Source organism: Petromyzon marinus, chromosome 62 (genome assembly GCF_048934315.1).
Source record: "Petromyzon marinus isolate PM22_M1 ecotype Great Lakes invasive population chromosome 62, UKy_Petmar_22M1.pri1.0, whole genome shotgun sequence".
NCBI classification, from domain to species: domain Eukaryota; kingdom Metazoa; phylum Chordata; class Hyperoartia; order Petromyzontiformes; family Petromyzontidae; genus Petromyzon; species Petromyzon marinus.
Genome location: NC_133728.1, coordinates 1,379,283 through 1,392,042, shown reverse-complemented (window position 1 = coordinate 1,392,042; position 12,760 = coordinate 1,379,283). Strand labels below are relative to the sequence as shown.

Below are 12,760 nucleotides of genomic sequence, written 5' to 3'. Positions count from 1 at the left end.
GAGAGAACCAAGGGAGCGTTCATACGTTCCAGGGTCAAGCAACACCTCGACCGGCACTCCGGTTCATCCCCCTTCGACTCTCCTTGAGGAGGCAACAGGGCAGGCAGAAGACCATGGAGTGCGTCTTCAACAAAGGAAGCACTCTTAAAACACAGAGTGAGGACGTAATATCAATAATCCGGGCGATTTTATAGTGACCTCTTCTCTCCCGATGAAACGTCTATGCCTGCCCAAGAGGCGATCTGTAGAGACCGACCCACTAAGGGGGACGAGGCAAAGGGGCTGCTGGAACAAAGATTCACGCCGAGCGATCTGGGCACAGCGGTGAAGGCACTGGGCAAAAACAAGTGTCCGGCGATTGACGGCCTCACAGGAGAATTCTACTCCTTTTTTCCAACGCTCTGCGAGGACTGCGCAGCAGTTTCTGGGGAAGGCCGTGCGTGCGGGGACCATGCCTCAGTCGTAGAGAAGGGCGGTGATCGCCCTGTTCCCTAAGAAGGACGACCTGAGGCGCCTGGAAGGACTGGTGACCGGTGTCAGTGCTCCGCACCGACTACAAAAATCCTTGCCAAAGCGCCGTCCCCAAAGCTGAAGACGGCGCTGGCTCGAATGGTGGCAGTGACCAGGCCTAAACGGGCACCGGGGAGAACAAGTCACGATGGCGTCTTCCTCGTCAGAGGCCTCATCACCCTCTCCGAGAGGAAGGGGCTCCCGCTCCTCTCTCTCGACCAGGAGAACGCGTTCGACAGGATCGACCACAGGTGCATGATGGGAACACTAAGTGCTTTCGGAATTTGAGATCGGTGTCCTGGGACTGATCCACCCGCTCTGCACTGAAGCCCAATGCCCGATCCAGGTTAACGGCACCGTCACTGCTCCCGTCAGCTTCAGGAGGGGTGTTTGGCAGGGTTGTCTCATCCCATGTCGGGGCAACTGTACACCCCCGAAGCGGAGCCCCTTCCCGTGCCTCCGTACGTCTCCGTCGTGCCGGAGAGCCATCGCCCAACCTCGTTGGATGCAGAGCATTGCTCGAACCGCCAGCGGGGGACCTTCGACAGGCACGAGCGGGGAGAAACCTGCGACTAATTCACGGTGCAGTTCCGCCATCAAGGACCACGCCTGGAGGGAGACCCCCCTTGCCCTGTGAGGCCCAAGAGAAGCCTCTGTGGAGGGCCTTCTACTCCAAGCCGTCCGACAGGAGTCACGTGGACCTCGGTTGGTGCCTGGCCCACGGCAACATCACCGCCAGCGCGTTCCTGGCCAGGGTCACGGACACAGAACCTCGGTGCGCTCTCTGCGGCGAGCAGGTGGAAATGCTCGAGGTACCCGTACACCCAGTGCAAGGCGCTGGACTCACTTTTCAAGCTCCTGCGGAAGCGTCCTGCTGAAATTCAACCTGCGCCGCTCCCCCACAATGCTCGCCTGCGGCCGAAGGGGGAGGCAGAGGGAAGACAAACGGAGGGACGGACTTCTGAACGCTCTGATGAGCTATGCCAAGCCGGCAATTGACAGGGCAGGAAAGGCGGCGGTGGACGCGAGCCGCTCACCGAACCTCCGCTGGCATCTTCAGGGCCCGGCTCTCCACCAGGGTGTGGCTGGAGTTCCGCCACGCCCGGCTCAACGGGGATACCTGGTGCCGTCCTGGAGCAATGGGCCACGGTGGGCGCCGTGCGCTCCGCGCTAGCCCACGGGGGAATTGGTCATGCCATGCTCACCGACTCCCGCCGGGAGCCACCGCCATCCCACTACCAACAACGAGCAGCGGGGGGAGGAGGAGGAGGAGGCGACGACGTGCTCCCGGGCGCGATGTCTCCCGTAGATGGCTCGGCGGGGGGCGTGTGCCGAGCTCCGTGGTCAGCTCCACCGTGGTCACCGTCACCACCGCGGTCACCGTCACCCCGCGACTTCCCCGGCGACACCGCGCCACGTCCCAGCGGCTCCGGGGAACCGTTCGGGATCCCGCCCAGCATCACGGAGATGGAAAACGACAACGACGATGACGACGACGATGGCGACGATAGCGACGACGACAAAAACAGAGGCGGAGGAGGGGGAGGGGACGGCTTCCTCGCACGTCGGCGAACGCGGTGGTATGACGGCGCCGGCTCGGCCGCCGCAGGTAACCATGGCAGCCGGGCTGTCGGCAGAGCGCGCCTGGAGAGACCCCAACAGCGACTCTCAAGCCCCGCCGTTACCGTGGCTCCCATGGAATCTGCTGCTTCCGGATGAGCGGCTTGGCGTCCCGTCGCATCGTCACCTTGGCGGGAGACGTCACGGGGAGGGGGGGGGGGGGAGGAGGGGGCGGGGAGGGGGGGGGAGGAGGGGGGGGGAGGGGGGGGAGGAGGGGGGGGGAGGGGGGGGGAGGAGGGCCTGCGTGGTGGCTGCACCCACCTCTAGGAAGTCTCCGCCATAGCTCTTAGGGCGGCCGAGGTGGTCGTGCGCCCGCACCGTCACCTCCAGCGTACCGCCCACCGCCAGCCGCCCCGCCTGGGCCGTCACCTCCACCCAGCTGCGCGCTGCGGACGTGGTGGCCTGGGAGGGGGGGGGGGGAGGGGGGGGGAAGGGAGGGCGCGGGGGGGGGGGGGTCTGGTTGGGTATTGTGCAGCGGAACTTCTCTTCCCGCATTCATCCCCACGGATCGTCTCTCCCTTGGCTCTCCTCCCGTCTTCCTGCACTACCAGACAGCCCCTGCTGTATGGAACGTGGAGGCGGTCATCATCATCGCTTTCTGTCGTCCATTCGGTGACGCGTTGGACGGTGGAGGGTCGAACTCCCTCTACCGCCCCCCCCTCACCACCCCCAATCTCGTTTTTTTTTTCTTCTTAACCAACTCACAACAAACATCGACTCGAAATCTGCAGTCGTTTAAAACTAAAATAAACATTGAAAAGTAACTTCGTCCCGCTTGCACCGCTATCGGCGTCGCGAAGCAAGGAAGCGGACATCACGGAGCTACCTCCGAGGTCCCCTCCTCCTCTTCTTCTTCTTTAAGTGACGCTCTGGTCCACACTTTCACCCACTCACTCACTCACCCACATATCCACTCACACACCCACTTACAAACTCACCCACTCACTCATTCATGCACTCGCCCACTGACACACCCACTCTCGCACCCACTCACCCACACATTCACTCACCAACTCACCCATCTACCCACCCACACACTTACACTCACCTATACAAAAAGACAAAGATCCCCCGTGTAGCCTTAACAGACTGTAGGGGCGAGCGCTGTTATTGAGCACCTATGAAGGCCGGAACGGTACACGAGGTGGTGGGTGGCCAGCACCACGCCCGACCGCCTTTGTCTCCTCAGTGGCGATGTTTACACACCGCACCAGGTACTCATTTAAGGCTGAGTCGAACTAGGGGAGGCCCAGGACCGGTTCAGATAATCGTCACTGGGTGTTTGCGGGAATCGAAACCGGGTCGCCGGGTTCATAGCGCAGCACGCTAACCGCTACACCACCGCTCCCCACACTCACTCACGCACCCACTCACTCATGCACTCACCCAGCCACTCACTTATCCACTCACCCACCTACTCATTCATGCACTCGCCCACTTACATACTCAACTACATGCTCACACATCCACCCACTAACTTGCCACTCACCCAGCCACTCACTTATCCACTTGCCCACTCACACACTCACCTATACGCTCACCCTCTCACACACAGAGTAATATTGGGTTATGATAACTCTTGCAGAGTTTATCTGATCTGAGTGAAACTCTGGGGTGAAGTTATGTTGCTGTTAGATACTCCACTGTTGAGAAACCCAGGAATCACATACACCCACTCATTCACTCACTAAGCCACTCATTCACTCACAAACCCACTCATTCAACCACCCACTCACACACTGACCCACACACCCACCAAACAACCACCCACCCACTCACCCACACACGCACCCACAACTCACTTATTCACTCACCCACTCACTCAAGAACCCACCCACACACCCACCAAACAACCACCCACACTCTCAACCACCCACGCAACCACCCACCGTGGATAAACCCAGGTCAAAATAAAACATATATACATTTGCTTATACGTTTGCATGTTTGCCACCATCCAAACGTATTTTGACTACCAGGTCGGCGACCGTTCTGCGATGTGTCAATACATATGTAATAAATCCCCAGCGTGCCTTACGCCACATTATACAACCACAGAGCTTGGGCAATCACTGGGGATTTGAATGTTACCCCCCCCCCACCCCCTTTGCATGCATCGGTTTGTCTCTGGTTTCTCTCCACGGTGGCTCAGAGATGTTAACTACCTCGCCTGGTATGCAGGAGGTCATAGGTTCGATCGCGACCCTGAAGATGCCTGCTCCCGTATATTTGTAGTTTGCGTGTCTCTCTCTCTCTCTCATCATCACGGTGGCTAGGAAATGTTGACTACCTCGCCTGGTATACAGGAAGTCATGGGTTCGATCACGACCTTGATGATACCTGCTGTATATTTGTAGTTTGCGTCTCTCTCTCTCATCATCACGGTGGCTCGGAAATTTTAACTACCTCGCCTGGTATACAGGAGGTCGTGGGTTCAATCACGACCTTGACGATGCATGCTGATGTATATTTGGAGTCTGCGTGTCTCTCTCCATGGTCGCGTGGATTTTTCTCCAGATCCTCCAGTTCTTTTCCCTCTGATGAGAACTGGGCATGAGCCTGCCAGCAGGGGGCGATCTTGCTTTTCCCAAACCGAGTAAACAGCTTCTTCTTCTTCTGCTTCTGTTGTACGGCTGCTGATGATGTAGTAAGACGCATTCAGCTGGTCAAGCCCAGACAACAACCACATGAGCAGGGGCAGTAGCGGAGTAGTCAGTGTATCACCGTCGCCATCATCATCATCATCGCTGTGATGTCTCCATCTTCGTATTTGTGGATGGGGGCGTTGCATCGTTAGAAGTTGGACTTCGGTCTCTGTTCTGGATGACCACAGTGGCAGCATCACTACTGGAGAGTTTGTAATGTTTCATGGGCAATGTTAGTCTATGGGCAATGTTAGTCTATGGGCAATGTTAGTCTATGGGCAATGTTAGTCTATGGGCAATGTTAGTCTATGGGCAATGTTAGTCTATGGGCAGTGCTAGTCTATGAACAATGATAATCTATGAACAATGTTAGTCTATGGGCAATGTTAGTCTATGGGCAGTGTTAGTCTATGGGCAGTGTTAGTCTATGGGCAGTGTTCTTCTTTTGTATGACTGATGTTGGATGCGGAGCAGCAGCAACGACAAGGTCATCACATCCAGGTGGTCAAGCCCAGATAACCGAGTCAGCAGGAGCAGTAGCGGAGTAGTAAATCATCATCACCATCATCATCGTCGTCGTCGTCGCTGCTGCGATGTCTTCTTCATGATTGTGGACTGGGGCGTTGCGTCGTTTCGCGCTGTTGTGCGGTCTCTCGTTCCGGATTTACCGACCGTCCCACCACCGCTAGCGGAGAGTTTTTAATTTCCTATTTGTGCATCATCAGGCATCATCCGCAGCTGCTACTGCTGCTGCTGCTGCCGCCGCCACGGTTTGTGCAGCTGGGTGATGCGGTTGTTTGGGTGGAGTGAAAAGCAAGCACAGGGAAGTCCTCGCGCAGAGGTCGGCAACCTGGATTCACTTTATTCCAGATGGTGACTAACCTCGCCAGGTATACAGGTCGTGGACTCGATTCTACCGTGGCTAGATGTTAACTACCTCGCCTGGTATACAGGAGGTCGTGGGCTCGATTCTACGGTGGCTAGGAGATGTTAACTACCTCGCCAGGTTTACAGGAGATCGTGGGCTCGATCCTACCGTGACTAGATGTTAACTACCTCGCCTGGTATACAGGAGGTCGTGGGCTCGATTCTACGGTGGCTAGGAGATGTTAACTACCTCGCCAGGTATACAGGAGATCGTGGGCTCGATCCTACAGTGGCTAGATGTTAACTACCTCGCCAGGTATACAGGAGGTCGTGGGCTCGATCCCACGATGGCTAGGAGATGTTAACTACCTCGCCAGGTATGGAGGAGGCCGTGGGTTCGATCCCAACCATGACGCCTGCTGCTGTATATTTATTTGGAGTCTGCGGTGTCTCTCAACGTCACGCGTTTATATTTATTTGGCTACTACTATAAATGTCCACGTGATGATGATGATGATAAGGCACTTTCGTTAAACTCTCAGTTGCGACAACCAGGTCGTTTCTGAGAAAGAGCTACAAAGCAGCTCTGTGGTGGCTGTTACCTGGTAAAATAAATATTAAAAACTTTAGTTTTTGTGTGATCTATGGGTCTCTGTATCTCTATGGGTCTCTATGCATCTGCAATGTCCACGTGGTGATGATGAGCCACTTCGTAGAGCTATCATTGGCGATAGCCAGGTAACTTCTGAAAAAAGAGCTACCCAGCATCCTTACACCTGCTAAAATAAAATAAAAATCTGTTTAGTTATTTTTAGGCATAGCGGCAGCCAAACAATCTCAATAATACAAACGTTGATTCTTAATGCGGAGAGGCGGGGGATGAAACCCGGCATCCCAAACCTCGTAGGCCACGGGCCACCGTGGCGGAGAGGGCCAGCGTAGGTCCCGCAACAGGGCCTCCTCCTCGGCCCGCTCCCGGGGGCTCGGGGTCGGGGGACCCGCCAGGCGAGTCCCAGGCTGCGCGCGGCGCCAGGCCTCCTCTAGCACCGGCTGTCCGGGAAGCTTCCAGTGCACCTGCAAACGCAAGCACGCAGGCAAAGACATAGGCCCCACGCCCCCACCGTGTAGGTAGCCTCTCACGGGCTGCCTGAGCAAGTGCTGTTCGTGGAGTGGCAGCGGCGGCACCGGTGAAGCGACGGCACTGTGGCACACGTGAGGATGGGTGGGTGGCCGGCACCACCACGCCAGCCCAGCCGCCTTTATCTCCCCCCCCCCCCCCACAAGGGAGAGGATCTTTTACACGTCGCACCAGGTACTCGCCATGAGGCCGAGTGGACCTAGGGTAGGCCCACGACCTGTTCAGATAATCGTCACAAATGGTGGGCGGTGGCCGTGTAAGTGGCAATCGAACTCGGGTCACTGGCGGGTTCGTAGCGCAGCGTGCCAACCGCTGCACTACCACTCCCCCCCACCAATACCGATACCCGCGCCATTCGCCACTAAGTGACAGTGACGTCACCACGGCGACTATGCCAGGCCAGGTGAACTTTGAGGCCACGTGAAGTGTCAAGACTCGCTGACGGCAGGTCTTGAGGCAGACCTGGCAGGTGCCATGGGTTGGCTGACTGAGACGACCGGTAGATGCACACCTGCCGTACCCCCTATGGTGCCAACTTGCTGCGTTTTAACCGCCCGGCACTCCGCTCGTTGTTCTGAGCGTCGCTCCTCCGCCCCGCGTTGTTGCTGAAGGACGACTGTCTCCAACTGCCCAGTAGCGTCCTTCACAAGCCTCCCCCACAGAGGCCGATCTTGACACCGCTGGTACCGATCATCGGCAAGTCCACTCAGCTCCACATCCTCCTGTACCACATCACTCCATCTCTTCTCTAGCCCGTGTCGCGCCCGTTTAGCCCCCTCAATCCGGCCGAACAAAACCTGTTTAGGCATGTAGGGGCTGGGCATGCGGGCTACATGACCCAGCCAACGCAGCCTCGCCTGCCGGAGGATGTGAAGGACAACAAAAACAACCACCATTCGCCACTAAGTGGCGGTGACGTCACCACGACGCTTGTGCCAGGCCATGTGCATCTTGAGGCCACGTGAAGTGTCGAACGCCCGCTGGCAGGAGGTCACACAGACGGACACACACACACAGATGGACACCACATGGACGAACATACTCAGACACACTCACACGGACGCACACTCACTCAGACGGACACGCGGCCACGGACGGAGGGACGGTGCCCGCACCGTGATCCAGATGAGCACGGCGGCCGTGGCGAGGAGCGAGGGCCATCCGCGGAGGAGACGCATTGGGAGGGCATTCATCCCTGCGGAGTCACACACCAAGACAAAGGTCTCCCGCGTAGCCTACACAGAACCCTGGGGGGAAATTGTAGTTACCACGCAAGCCACCAATTTATGCACAAATACACGCTTGGAAAACACCCACCCACACACATTCATACACACATGTAAGCAAGCGTGAGTGGGATATACTGGCACACACAAATACACGCGCGTACGCCGCGTGAATCCACAAATCACTCACTCGCGCGCGTGCGTACAGAACTCACACCCCACTAAACCAGTATTGCAAGTGCCAGCTAAAAAAAACAAACGTCTTTTTCAAATAATAATCCATCTCCGAGGACGATGTCACACTCCAGTTCGCATGTCACTCCGAAGCGATAATGCCTCAAGATCCCTGTGTGTGTGGGGAGTGGTAGTGTCAACTACACAGCAGAAAAACTAAACTATAAACTATATTTATTTTACCAGGTACGGCCCCACTGAGCTGTAAAGCTCTTTTTTTTTAGAAGCAGCCTGGCTGCCAAAAAACGATAGCTCAACGCAGCGGCTTATCATCATCATCACGTTAGCAGCAGCTGTGAAAATACTCTTAAACTCCACGCGTGGTGATGTCATTCCAAATGTGGAGGGGGAAAAAACCGGAGGACCCGGAGAACAATCCTCGCGGTCACGGAGACCGAGAGCGAGGGAGGGACGCGAAAACTCCAAAATTTAGCAAAGGTGTCAAGCGGCATTGCAAGTGGACCAAAAAGTCACCTCCATTTCACCCAAAGTCCTCGGCTACTCGCATCGAAATGCGCGGACTCCGGATCATTTGGGGGGAGGTGGGAAAAAAAACACACACACACACAAAACCTGACGAAAAATGCCTCTTTGGTTTAAATAAAAAAAAATCTTGATTTGAAGCTTTCATGACTGCAGGAATCCATACTCTCTGATTCTTTCGGTAAAGTCACGTAGGTAGAAGAAAAAAATAATCAAATAAAATACGACGTTTCGGTCGCAACACAAGCGTCCGTCTTGAGTTGAGAAGTAAAAAAAATAGTTGGTAAAAAAAAGTTTTTCAATGCACACACACACTTTCATTTTCACTCTAAGGTACAACATCTATTATTTTGACCCCAGAATTAATCGCATTGGATGTGCCAATTAAAAGTGGGTGGCATCCTTTCGCAAAATTTGTCTCTTTATGCAAGCAACCCACTTTTACTCATTGGTCTTTTCGGTAAAGTCACGCATGTAGAAATACAACAATCACGACGTTTCGATCACAGCACAAGCGATCTTCATCAGGTGTCAAGCACAAATCATGGAGGTAAATACAACAAAAAGATGAGAGACGAGAATTCAACAAACCTCGTATTTTTTCACTCTGTCTATGCTGGTATGTGCAATCCAGAGGTTGAACACGAAATTTAACACTTCTGAAATTCGTGGTCCGCCAGGAAGTGTCTAACTGTGTTGTTGGCCTGACTGGATGTGCTTCACGTAATATTTTTTCAGGTTTGTTGAATTCTCGTCTCTCATCTTTTTGTTGTATTTACCTCCGTGATTTGTTCTTGACACCTGATGAAGATCGCTTGTGTTGTGATCGAAACGTCGTGATTGTTTTTGTTTTGATATAATTTTATTGCATTTCTACATACGTGACTTTACCGAAAAAAAAACAATGGGTAATTTTATGCAGTCACGAAAGCGTTAATACTTTATCAACCCACTTTCATTCGGCACGTGAAATTCGATGAATTCTGGGGTCAAAATCATTGGTTTTGTACTTTAGAACGCAAATGAAATTGCGTGCATTGAAAACCTTGGTCAATTTTTGTTACCTAATTTTTGTAATGACCCTGTAGAGACGACAACCCTTGTCCATGCAATAAATAAAAACGTGCACATTGCTACAACAGTAGTCATCCATAATCGACCGATGATATTGGTCGCGAAAGCTTCTGTGTTAAACAGCAGTTAGATTGTAAATGTTGATTTTTGGTTCTTTCGGTAAAGTCATCACGCAGTCGGTATAAAGAGACAGATTGTAAATGTTGCGGTGGGTTCACTCTCCAATACACACGCGGTGTGTGGCTGTACTAGTAAACTACAATGTACACTACACTACTATACACTACACTATACACTACTATACACTACACTACACTTTTCCTACACTACTATACACTACACTACTATACACTACTATACACTACACTACCATACACTATACTACTATACACTACTATATGCTACACTATACACTACACTATATACTACACTATACACTACACTACAATTGTAAATGTCGTGGTGGGTTTACTCTCCAACACACAAGCGATGTGTGGCTGCACTAGCAATGAATTGGGCACGTTCCGTTTACGTGACAAACCCCTTACTGACTGGGCTGTATCGGGTGGTGGTGGTGGCGGGTTTAAAGACGCCACATTTATATATTTACGCGGTCTAACCCCAAAAACGACATCCTCTTACGGATGTCGGTCGCGATAGCCCCTGCCTCCTGCGTGTTAAACCATCAGCAGTCCGCGAAATGAACGGTTGACAGCACGCACGGCGACTATTACAATCAGACTAACGATGGCTCCGACGGCAAAGTCGTGAAATGGCACTTAGAACGAGACGCACAAGGCGTTTGCGATCGTCGTGTTAGCGATCATTAAGTTGTGTACCGTACTAAAGACGCCACGACTCTTTATCGACTGTAACGCTCCGGGGACAGTGCCCGTGTGTGTACACCAGTGCATTTGCATGACACCGTACTCGACATAGCGCAGATTTAACACTTTAACCTCAAGCGTTGATCCCAACGATCATCATTTACCTCAGGCAATTAGAATCGCGACAGCATCGCGGCATTCAATCGTAAAATAGTGATCACGTTTTCCCGCCAGTTCGCTCGACCTCGGCACGGTCCACGTTGCCCTCGGCGTGTCAGAACGGGCGTGGTCACAGAAGCGAGCGATAATATCGTTCGTTGAGGTGATAACTACCCAGTTATTTTAACAACAACTGCAATGGCAGCACTCGTTACTGTTGTGATTGTTGGTCTCGCGCCACGAGGGGGAAAAACAGCGGCCGCTCCGGCGCCATGACGAGCGGCGGCTCGAAGCGGCGGCCTCCCATTGGTCAGAGGCGTCCCAGCAACAGCGGCGGCAGCCGCCGCTCTGATTGGACGAGACGTTTTCCCCTCGTGGTCTGGGCGCGACCGTTAGAGATTTGAAAAACGCGGGAGGGTAAGTGGGGGGGTAAGTGGGGGGGGGGGGTAAGTGGGGGGGGGGTTAAAATGTGTGATTATTAATTATAAAAATTCAGTCAAAAACATGAATTGGCACTGAATGTCAAAATAGGTCCACAGTGTCCCTCGTGTGGGTACCGATGGTTCAAGTACAGCCTGACTCCACTGCTGATGAGACACTTGAACGTCGAAGCCAGTCCACAGTGTTACTCGTGTGGGTACCGATGGTTCAATCAAAGCCTGGCTCCACTGCTGATGAGACACTTGAACGTCGAAGCCGGTCCACAGTGTTACTCGTGTGGGTACCGATGGTTCAATCAAAGCCTGGCTCCACCAACGCTGCTGATGAGGCACTTGAACGTCGAAGCCGGTCCACAGTGTCCCTCGTGTGGGTACCGATGGTTCATGTACAGCCTGACTCCACCACCGCCGCTGATGAGACACTTGAACGTCGAAACCGGTCCACAGTTTCGAGACTGCGGGAGGTTCGAGCCGAAACGTCGCCCCCGGACACGCGCGTACAGCGAGGCCTCTTACCTCGTCAGAGGGCGCCGTGCCACGTGCTGGACGTCGGCTCGCCCGACTGCCGATCCATCGCCTCCATTGTTGTTGTTGTTGTCCTACGGCGTGGCTGCTGCTGCTGTTGTTGCGATACAATTCAAGAGGGCCCGGGGCCTGACAGACAGAAGCAACCGAGGAACGGCGGAGGCGGCGGCGGCGCTTGCGCGCGCGAACAGAAGCCGCGGTCCATGACAAATTACAAGCGGCGAATCGATTCAAGGGATTCATACCGAGGGAATCGATACCTTGGCCCTACGGATTGCCGCGGGAAGAGGATCGATCCGACAGTTTTGGAGCGCGCGATCGAAATCGATTTCCGAACGGTTCGGCTGTCGTGGGCGGGAATTGATTTCGTAACGGCAGTTGATGGGGGGAGGGGGCATGCAATCGATTAATTTAGATGCGGGGAAAACTGTTGACGGAATCGAAACTTTAACATTAATGAGTTATAGATTCATTTAGTCGCGATTCCCTATCTCAACAAAATTATTTGAGCGGGATGGAATCGATTCCTAGCAAAAAACAGAATTCGGAATCTATATTTAGACAAATCAGGATGAAAATCTATTTCGATTTAAAGCTTTGGTGACTGCAAGGATTCATCTTCTTTGGTTCTTTCGGTAAAGTCACCACGTAGAATGAGAATAAAATAATAAATTGATAAAATAAAATAACACAATAAAATTATCACGACGCTTCGGCCACAACACAAGCGGCCTTCATCAGGTGAAGGGACGAGACTGTCTGGAGGACAGCGCTGGAGTGAAAAAAGCCACGCTCAGATCGCGACCTTTAAGCTGTGTGAGAAGAAACAAAGCGCCTTGACAAAGGAATTAGCATAGAATTTAGCATTGAAATAGCTGAGTGATTAGCTTGTAACTGGTCACAGAAATAGCTATGTTAAAGTCAGAGCATATACATTCACCGAGGCACCTAGTCAATGACCCCGCTCTGGTAGGTACTGTGTAGCGTGTGTGAGTTTACAGAGTGACCACCC

The 12,760-nt window shown here is 53.3% G+C and overlaps 1 protein-coding gene across 3 annotated transcripts in view; it reads right to left on the bottom strand.

The window, feature by feature from the left end:
* The window catches only part of LOC116955817 (NXPE family member 3-like), a 53,054-nt gene extending 41,048 nt beyond the window's left edge, over positions 1 to 12,006 (bottom strand). Inside the window, exons 1-5 of one of the 3 annotated variants that reach the window (XM_076053778.1) lie at positions 11,740 to 11,851; positions 8,715 to 11,162; positions 7,896 to 7,975; positions 6,543 to 6,716; positions 2,392 to 2,532 (exon numbers count right to left, since the gene is read on the bottom strand). In XM_076053778.1, the coding sequence (XP_075909893.1) occupies positions 2,392 to 2,532; positions 6,543 to 6,716; positions 7,896 to 7,973 (393 nt within the window). In that variant the 5' untranslated portion in view covers positions 7,974 to 7,975; positions 8,715 to 11,162; positions 11,740 to 11,851. Of the gene's footprint in view, positions 1 to 2,391; positions 2,533 to 6,542; positions 6,717 to 7,895; positions 7,976 to 8,714; positions 11,163 to 11,739 lie in introns of all 3 variants that reach the window. The other 2 variants (XM_076053777.1, XM_076053776.1) reach the window with 2 other exon arrangements.
* Positions 12,007 to 12,760: the final 754 nt, after the last annotated feature.